Here is a 9683-nt window from a genome sequence, read left to right as displayed (position 1 = left end):
GCTGCTGCTGCTGCTGCGTCGCTTCAGTCGTGTCCAACTCCGAGCGACCCCATAGACGGCAGCCACTAGGCTCCCCCATCCCTGGGATTCTCCAGGCAAGAACACTGGAGTGGGTTGCCATTTCCTTCTCCAATGCATGAAAGTGAAAAGTGAAAGTTAAGTCGTGTCTGACTCTTAGCGACCCCATGGATTGCAGCCCACCAGGCTCCCCCATCCATGGGATTTTCCAGGCAAGAGTACTGGAGTGGGGTGCCATTGCCTTCTCCGAATTAACCCTGAGCCCTCCATAAACAGATTAAGTTTCAGACATATTCAGAAATCAAGGCTAGGAGATCATGATTTCCTGAAAATTCCAAAGAACACTGAGATGTTGAATTCAGAATCTGGTCCTGGGACCGAGGTCTGCATTCAGGCCTGTTAGGTATTTGTGCCTATCCCAGCTGGGTTGCAGAAATCACTGGCCTGGAAGCCAACATTTACTCTCCCATTTTAACTCACAGACTAACAATCCCAAGAACTGCCTTACTCAAGAACACAGCTGTCACATTCTAATTTGAATCATGATTTTGAAATAACGAGGCACAAAAATTCACCCTGCTTTATATACAAAGTTTATCTTTTATTGCATCTATTCCAGTGGAAAATGAGATATGTGAACATTGAAATATTCCATGTTAGGAAGAATGCATCCCTCACAAAAAAAGTGTGACTGTCCGATGCTTGTATCCATCAAGGACCAGTCTCCAATAATAAGGAAATGGGTAAAACACAGTTGAAACTCTCAAAAGAAGCTTCATCTTTTGGCAACAAGCACAGTTACACTAGAGTGTCTTCAAGGAAAGCAAACAACGCTGTGAGCACAGATAGTGAGATCCTACCTGAGTCACGGGTATCAGGAGGGGCTTTGAGATGAAGAGAAATACCTGAGCTGATTCCTAAAGATACAGTAAAGAAGGTAGATGGACAAAAGGATGTTAAGGAATAACCCATCAGGCAGAATAAAATTTATATATTTATAGACATGTAAGATATTTCATTTAATTGGAACCAATTATTGAGAATAGAGTGGTAAAAATAAGTTAATGTATGATAGGTAAAAAAGAGATAGGGATATATGTTTGGCAAATATTTCAATATATGAAACCACCCTAAATCTGTCTCATTTCATTGACAACAACCATAAGATTAGTCAGTTGGGCAGGGGAAATGCCTTACTGGGCTACTTCAGTCCCTTTGGTGAGAGCTGATTGTTAGCAGTGCTGCCTTCAGGGAGAACTCCAACTACATGCTGGGGGATTGGGGTTGAGTTCCTGGCCATAGCCTAGGGAATAAAGGAAATAAATTCCTTCCACCCACTGTCTCCCAATTTCCCAAACATTCAAGACTCTCTATAACAACAAAAATGATTTATTTGCAACACAACCCGGTCCCCATTACTTCAATACAGCACAGGAATAGAAGAGAGTCACAGTGCAAGCATTATTTAGTCCAAGGCAGAACTCCATGCCTCCCAATACAGCAAGCCTGTCTCCCCCAGAGACCCATGCTCAGAGCCCAGCTGAACACACAAACAAGCAAGCCCAGTATGAAGTCAGCCCCAGGTCTCAGCACATTTCACCCTTCCCCCACTGCCCTATTAACCTTCCTAACTGCAGCCTTCTATGCCTTCCACTCCCAACCAGGCCAACTCTCAGGCTCTGAGCCACCAGCAAGCTTTCTCTGTAGGATTATTAACAAGGGTTTAAGGATTACCTAAAATGAGAAAATACCCTGTGAAATCTATTGTTCCAGAGAAAATTTAAAATGACTCCCCCATACATAATTCTAATCAACAATGACAACTCTTCATTTTTTCACTATAGATATAAGAGGTTTTGAAATGATTGTCATCTCTGCTCCATTCACATTTCCCTACTGGCTTTATTAACGGCTGCTCTCTTCACAGCAGGATAATAAAGGGATCATCCCAGGCATTTCTGCCAGGTTCAGAGCCTGAGAGGAAAAACCCTGATGGCTTAGAAAAAGATTCCCTTCTGTTTCCTTCAAAAGATTTCTAGGGAGATTACTGCTTAAAAGTTTCCTAGTCCATCTAAGAAACAGTTTTAGATTTAGAGGGAAATCCAAACACAGAAGCAAGCGGTCTCTTCAATTAGGTAATAGTTTCTAGGATTCAGGAGGCAAGGAAGAGGAGTATAAAATCTCAAGTTGCTGTCTTCACCCCAAACCTTCTAGATCCTCAGAAGACAGACTAGTGGTCAAAACATACTGATATTTGGCATCAGAACTGTTTTTATAAAGTGAGACACTCATAAATAGGGGAAGAAGACTTAAAGTACAATGCTGAAGGCAAGGAATAGAATCTACAGAATGGGTAGAGCACTTGGGTTGAGCACTTTCAGATTTAACAATATTTGTTTACTATAAATCCTTTTCTAATTTCTTGGGCAAACCTGATCTATCTGTACCTTTGCTGTCACCTGCATGTACAGGACTGGGCAATCATACCCTCATACTCCTTGTACAAGATACTCCCATTTGCCTCAATCAGAAGGATGCTAATGGGAACATACTTATAAGGGACACAGGAAGGCTGAGGGACACTCTGATCCACCAGCTCATTGACAAGGTTCTGGATGATGGCATGATTGGGAGAATTGAGACCATAGTGTAGTACCCGAGGACATACTCCCTTACAGTAGTTTGGGGTATAGAGATGGGGAGCGATGATCCAGTGATCCCAGCCCAGCTGCTGGAAGCTGACTTGAAAAGGGTGGAGGGAACACAGATTACTTTCAGGCCCGTCATGCTCCCTGGAGGGGCCAGGAACTTCAGATGCAATACTGCCTGCTTGACGAGCCCTCCTCAAGAGAAGAGAAGGGTCTTTTTCTGTAAACTCTTTCAGGCCTTTAGGGAGAGGTTTGGTCTTCTGAACACTCTGAGTGTCATTGAAATACAGTAACAAGAAGACAGTGTCCAATGATGAAGTGCCATGCCACCAGAACTCACGAACCTCACTACCTCTTGGCTGCTGACACACGAAGCGGAGTCGTAGAACCCTGCGCCCCTTGTGATTCCAGAGCTTTTGCCCAACATGTTCCATGATATCCATCTCTGTCCAAGCTTTGGGCAACAGGGAAGGCTTTGAGGAGCCTCTTCCTGAAGAAGGAAAGTGATTGGTTGGGCTTTTCTGGACCCAGGGCTCCACATGGCAGGAGAGGTGGGAATGAGTTAGGTGAAGTTGATGGCGGTAAACCACAGTGGCTCTGACTAGTTGGTATGCTACCCGGTTTGGTCTCAGAGGAAAGTCCAGGGTCTGTATGTGCCAGGAGCCTGTATTAGTAAGAGGGAACAAGAGCAAAGCGTTAGCTTCTTACCTCCTAGCCTTAGTCTCCCTAACAGACCGGCTCAGTACAAACTGACAAGCAGCCCTGAAATGAATTTAAGATCATAATAGTGATCTATTGAGCACTTATATAATGTATTAGATGCTTTACATGCATTAGCTCTTGAATCCACAATAGCCTTATGAGATAGTTGTTATTCCCATTTTGCAGACAAGGAAACTGAAGCTCAGAGAAGCTATGCCAGAGGACACACAAGCCAGTGTTTGTTAGAATGAAGATTTGAGTCCAGGTCTTTTTCCCTTAAGATGACAAATTGTGGCTCATTTTTAGATCACTCATAGTCCTAGGTGGAGAAAAACACTTCAAATACAGAACTGTCTGTATATATTGTATTATTTAGTTGACTATTAAAAAGGTGACCAATTAAGAGGGTCATTGAAACATATGAATTAATAATAAATCCTCATGCTATATCACTATATAGTGGCAGCTTTAGGGTGACAGTCCAATATTGGGGGGTATGGTCTGCTATCGCTTCAAATCTGGGTTGGAGATGCCACGGAATAATTTTTTCTAGTTGGGACAGGTGTTTACTACTTTTGCTTTCTATTTGAATTTCTTCTTGAGCAGCTATTCCATTATTGGGCAGGTTCTCCCTTAATCCTCAGTCTCCCCCTTTTCCATTTCTTACCGGCAATGATTCTTCGTTTACCCCATTCATTGTAAATACCGTATTCAACAAGGCCCAGTCATATAAATGACCTCAGCTAAGAAGTCTACTTAAAAGCTGCATCTTTTGAAAGTGAAAGTCGCTCAGCCGTGTCCGACTCTTTGCGACCCCATGGACTATACAGTCCATGGAATTCTCCAGGCCAGAATACTGGAGTGGGTAGCCTTTCCCTTCTCCAGGAATCGAACCCAGGTCTCTCGCATCGCAGGCGGATTCGTTACCAGCTGAACTACAAAGTGATTGTTTTAATCTAAACCGTGACGCTGACACCTAGTGGCCAAAGCATTGAAAAGTGGGACCTGCAGTGCTCTGACCTTCTGCGCCCTCTCCGGGCAAAGGTCAAGAGCAACGATTACAAAAACCAGGCATAGCAAGAAAAACCCTTCTGTCATCTTCAGCTGTCACTAACCATCAGTTCAGTTCAGTCGCTCAGTCGTGTCCGACTCTTTGTGACCCCATGAACCAAAACACACCAGGCCTCTCTGTCCATCACGAACTCCCGGAGTTCACCCAAACCCATGTCCATTGAGTCAGTGATGCCATCCAACCATCTCAGCCTCTGTTGTCCCCTTCTCCTCCCGCCTCCAATCTTTCCCAGCATCAGGGTCATCTCAAATGAGTCAGCTCTTCACATCAGGTGGCCAACGTACTGGAGTTTCAGCTTCAACATCAGTCCTTCCAATGAACACCCAGGACTGATCTCCCCCAGGATGGACTGGTTGGATCTCTCAAGAGTCTTCTCCAACACCACAGTCCAAAAGCATCAATGCTTCGGCGCTCAGCTTTCTTTATAGTCCAACTCTCACATCCATACATGACTACTGGAAAAACCATAGCCTTGACTAGATGGACCTTTGTTGGCAAAATAACGTCTCTGCTTTTTAATATGCTGTCTAGGTTGGTCATAACTTTCCTTCCAAGGAGCAAGTGAGTTTTTTTTTTTTTTTAAATTTCATGGCTGCAATCACCATCTGCAGTGATTTTGGAGCCCAGAAAAATAAAGTCTGTCGCTGTTTCCCCATCTACTTTCCATGAAGTGATGGGACCAGATGCCATGATCTTAGTTTTCTGAATGTTGAGCTTTAAGCCAATTTTTTTCACTCTCCTCTTTCACTTTCATCAAGAGGCTCTTTAGTTCTTCACTTTCTGCCATAAGGGTGGTATCATCTGCATATCTGAGGTTATTGATATTTCTCCCAGCAATCTTGATTCCAGCTTGTGCTTCTTCCAGCCCAGCATTTCTCATGATATACTCTACATATAATTTAAATAAGCAGGGTGACAATATACAGCCTTGACGTGCTCCTTTTCCTATTTGGAACCAGTCTGTTTTTCCATGTCCAGTCACTAACCATGGCCATGCTAATTTACATATTATCTACCTAATCTTCCTTCTCCACTGAATCCATGACCCTGGAATTCAGTAAGCTTGGGATGTTCAACATAGAAGCTCTTGAATGTTTTGATGCATCAGGATTTTAGTTATGTATCCAAGTTTCAGGTGCAAAATTCGTAATCATAATTTATCATAATTCAACATCTGTGTACACTACAGAGTGATCACCACCACAAGCTTAGTTACCATCATCTGTTACCACACAATTAACTCCCTTCACCTATTTCGCTCACTCTCCAACCCTGGTTACCTGCTGGTAAACACTAATCTGATCTGTTTCTGAGTTTTTAATTTTTGTTTTTCATTTATTTTGTTTTTATATTCCACATATGAGTGAAACCATACTTCAAAGTGAAGTCACTCAGTCGTGTCCAACTCTCTGCAACCCCATGACTGTAGCCTACCAGGCTCCTCCATCCATGGGATTTTCCAGGCAAGAATACTGGAGTGGGTTGCCATTTCCTTCTCCAGTACCATACTCCAAGTTTTTTTAAAAGTTCAGGTTCCAACTCATGCTTAATACACCCTCAAGTTTGGGGCACTTGGATATCATTCAGACAGAGCTCAAGCCAGGCTTGTAATTGCTTTCTCAAGTTACTCCATACTCCCATCCTGTAATAATCTTTCCAAGACACCCACCCATACATCTGCCCCACCCTGCCTGAAAAGGAATCTAAACCGAATCTCTAGCAGGCAGTCTGGTTAGGAACTGCCCTTTCCTTTCAGACCCTGACATCACATATTTCCTGAAGCAGGGTGGGGTTGCTAAGGATCAGGGCCAGGAAGGGTCTGCTCAGAACTTTTCAGGGAAATGTCTGACTCACACATCCTGTGCGATTGAACCTGGAATAGCTCTCAAAGCAAGCTTGATTCAGCTGGATCATCTCCTGATGGAATGATCAGACCCAACTCTCTTGTCATCCATTTCTGGATCCTTTCCAGAGTCCCTAGATACCAGTATGTCCCACAGTCAGACCAAGATACTGGCCTAATTCTAGACATTCTACTTTCTAGCCTCATATCATCTGTACAGAATTGATTTATGCAGCTTATGAATGAAATCCAGATTCCTTGTAATGACCACTGCATCCCTGAGTCTCATCAGTCTCATATCCCACCACTCTCTACAATCTCACTAGGCTCCAACCATCCTGATCTTCCTTCTATTCTTCAAGTACTTGTTTCCACCTTTCAGCCTTTGTACGTGTTGTTCCCTCTGCCTAGATCAGACTTCTCTCTTCTCTTCTCATGCCAAGCTTCTTACCTTACAGACCTCAGCTCAAATGTCACCTCTTCAAACATGCCTTCACTGACAATCCCATGCAAAGGGAAGATTTCTTTGCTATTCTCTATCAGAACCACCTATTTCATTCTTTGGTAGCATTTACCACAATTTACAACTATCCATGTTTACTTACTTGTCTCACCCAGAGAACCATACCTATCTTGATCACATCCCAACACCTAGAACAACGCCTAGCACTTAGCAGTTGCCAAATAAATACTTGGTGAGTGAATCTCCAACCACATCAAGTTATCTTTTTCCTCAGTCAGAATGCACTTCCCTCCCTGTATCCATAGTCTCTTTACTCCTTCTGCAAAGTCTGGCTCAAATGCCACCTCTCCAATGAGGCCTTTCAACTATTTCAGCATTTCCCTCTCCTTTCCCTAAGCAGCAACCCATTTCTTCTTGGAGTCCCAGGAATCCTACTGCTTATCCTTTTCAAAGCATTTGCTGTGCTGTACCACCATTATGTTATTACTTATATATCCATTCTACTATAGTGGGGGCTCCTAGAGCAGTTATTTGCCTTCTCATACCCAACCCAAACACAGTGCTTGGTGCTCAATTAAAGTCTGTTAAGCAGTCAGCACAGCAGGATAATTAAAAGCACAGGCTCTGAAGCCTGAAAGCCTGGGTTAGAAACCCAGCTCTATTAATTACTAGCTGTGTTACACTGAGCTTCATTTTCTTCACCTATATAATGGGTATATTCATAGTATTCCATAGTGGAGCAGTAGTAAAGAATCCTCTTGCCAATGCAGGAAACACAGAAGATGTGGGTTTGATCCCTGGGTTGGGAAGATCCCCTGGAGGAGGAAATGGCAACCCACTCCAATACTCTTGCCTGGAAAGTTCCATGGACAAAGGAGCCTGGCAGGTATAGTCCATGGGGTCGCAAAGAGTCAGACACAACTGAGCTCGCACACACAACTACTTCATACGATATTGGGGAGGATTAAGGAAGACAATGTTTGTAAAATTACTGTGCCTAATGCCTGGCATATGGTAAGCACACACTAAAGTTTAGCTTAGGGGAATAGTGGTTGTTTTACTTGGAGGAGGGAGGTAAATCATGTCTGTTGTCATCTCTGAGACTAGCAAAGGCTTAAGATTAATTTCACCAGGTTCCCAAGATTTCCTTGAGATTGATGGCTTTCTTCATTCCCTAGAGAACCCTGCACTGCATAAGCCCACTACTGCCCTAGATCAGTGTCTAATGAAGATGTTTAAAGCAGAAGGGAACCATGAGGGAAACAAAGAAAATTCCAAAATACATTTGGTAATTTGGTACCACAAACCCAAACTAGCAACATAGTCTAAACAGAAAAACTGCTTCGTATACCAGGATATCAGGGTATGACATTCAGAACACTTAAGTAGTTATGGACAGACTATAAAACAAGACGGACTTGAAGCTCAACTCCTGCCTCTGCCACCCCATCCTTGCGACCTCTGCAAGTTATTTAACTTCGCTCTCTGCTTCCCTTTTCTTTAAAAATTAGGCTAAGCCTTTCAGGACAGCTAAGCAGAGTCCCTATCATTAAGGATTAAATAACAGACTCTCAGGTGTGAGCCTGTTTCTGTCCTTTCTGAGGCCTTGTAAATTTCCCCAACTCAACATCCTGTACCTTTTGTCTTCTAAGAATAAAACAACACAAACAGCCCTCCACAGAACATGAGTATTTCTCAATTATAATTTTCAGTAATATAATAAGCATTAAGACTTTCTTTGAAAGCTAGGAGCTGAGACATCACTCAGTTGCCCTGGGGCCTGAGAGAAAGTCTCAGGTAGACCCCAAGGCAATCTGTTCTTAAATTGGAGCCCTAAAGGGAAGCAAATTTGGAGCCAGGTTCTCCCAAGGGTGTCATCTTTTGAAAATCAAGAAACCAAGCCCAAGAAAACCACCCACCCTGTAGGCAATGCGAAGCCTGACAGAAAACTGACAGATCCACTTTTTTCTACACTATTCTTCCCCATTTTTCTCTCCCCCGCACCAGAACAATATAGTATGATAACTCACCTCTGAGAGGCCTTGCTACACTAGCCAGCGGCCTCACCAGCCTCACCATGGTGGCCCCAACGGTGCGGTTTTCCCTAGGGTGTCCACTTGCGTCAGCTGAACGCTGGTACAACTCCAGCATATACCGTAAGGGATGCCCTAAGATCCGAGGCTTCCTCTGCTGCTTGCCAGGGGCTTCTTCCAGCAGCTCCTGAATCAGGGGCAAGGTAGGGGCCTCAGGCAGGTGGGCAATAGAGGGCTGCCCTACCTGTGTCATTTGGACCCTATGTTCCATAAAAAGCACCAGTCCCCAAAGAAGAAGGATTCTAAGGATGCTCAGAAGGACCATCTTGAAAAGCTTGGTGTTCAGCAACATGTTCTGGTAAAAGCCCAAAGGATACCACTTTAAACCTTTCCTTTTACATGGGTAACAGCATCCAGGCTCCACTACCACAAAAGATAGAGCAAGGAAAAATGAAAGGCTGGCAGGCAGGTCCTATGTTTCTTCCTCTGGTAGGATCTCCTGAACCCAAAAGAGGTTTTCTAAATTGTCCTCTTTGCATCAAATAAACAGAAACAGCAGGTGGGACAAGGCAGCGTGCCCATCCTGCACTCCAGAGCTGGGAACAAGATCGTATTTAAAAGGAGAGGCCCATTCCAGGACCTGCTCCCTTACCTTATCCACTAGATGAAAAGAAGCAGCCCTAGCCTGCTCTGCTTCACAGCTTTAAAGGTAGTCTCTTAATCAGTCCTTAAAGGACCAGAGGCCTCCTGTTCCCACCCCACTTCCATGCAATGCTTTTCCTAATGTGGCATTTCCCAAAATGTGGTCTGCTAAGGACTTGCAGTGGAACTATTTGAGGGGATTGTTAAGAATTTGGGCTTCTGGGTCCAGACAAAAACATGGACTTTCTGAGCGTAAGTGCCA

At 43.8% G+C, this 9683-nt stretch overlaps 1 protein-coding gene across 1 annotated transcript; it reads right to left on the bottom strand.

Annotated features, from left to right (window-relative positions):
- Positions 1–985: 985 nt before the first annotated feature.
- On the bottom strand, positions 986–9437 carry BMP15 (bone morphogenetic protein 15). Its single transcript, XM_005898488.2, has 2 exons — positions 8777–9437; positions 986–3330 (listed from the first exon to the last, which is right to left on the bottom strand). Exons 1-2 carry the CDS (start codon positions 9129–9131, stop codon positions 2474–2476), a joined length of 1212 nt encoding a protein of 403 aa, XP_005898550.2. The 5' UTR covers positions 9132–9437; the 3' UTR covers positions 986–2473.
- Positions 9438–9683: the final 246 nt, after the last annotated feature.

The sequence above is a fragment of the Bos mutus genome, chromosome X (genome assembly GCF_027580195.1).
Source record: "Bos mutus isolate GX-2022 chromosome X, NWIPB_WYAK_1.1, whole genome shotgun sequence".
In the NCBI taxonomy this organism is placed as follows: Eukaryota; Metazoa; Chordata; class Mammalia; order Artiodactyla; family Bovidae; genus Bos; species Bos mutus.
The sequence above is the reverse complement of the archived record's forward strand: the minus strand, read 5'-3'. Positions and strand labels throughout refer to the sequence as shown.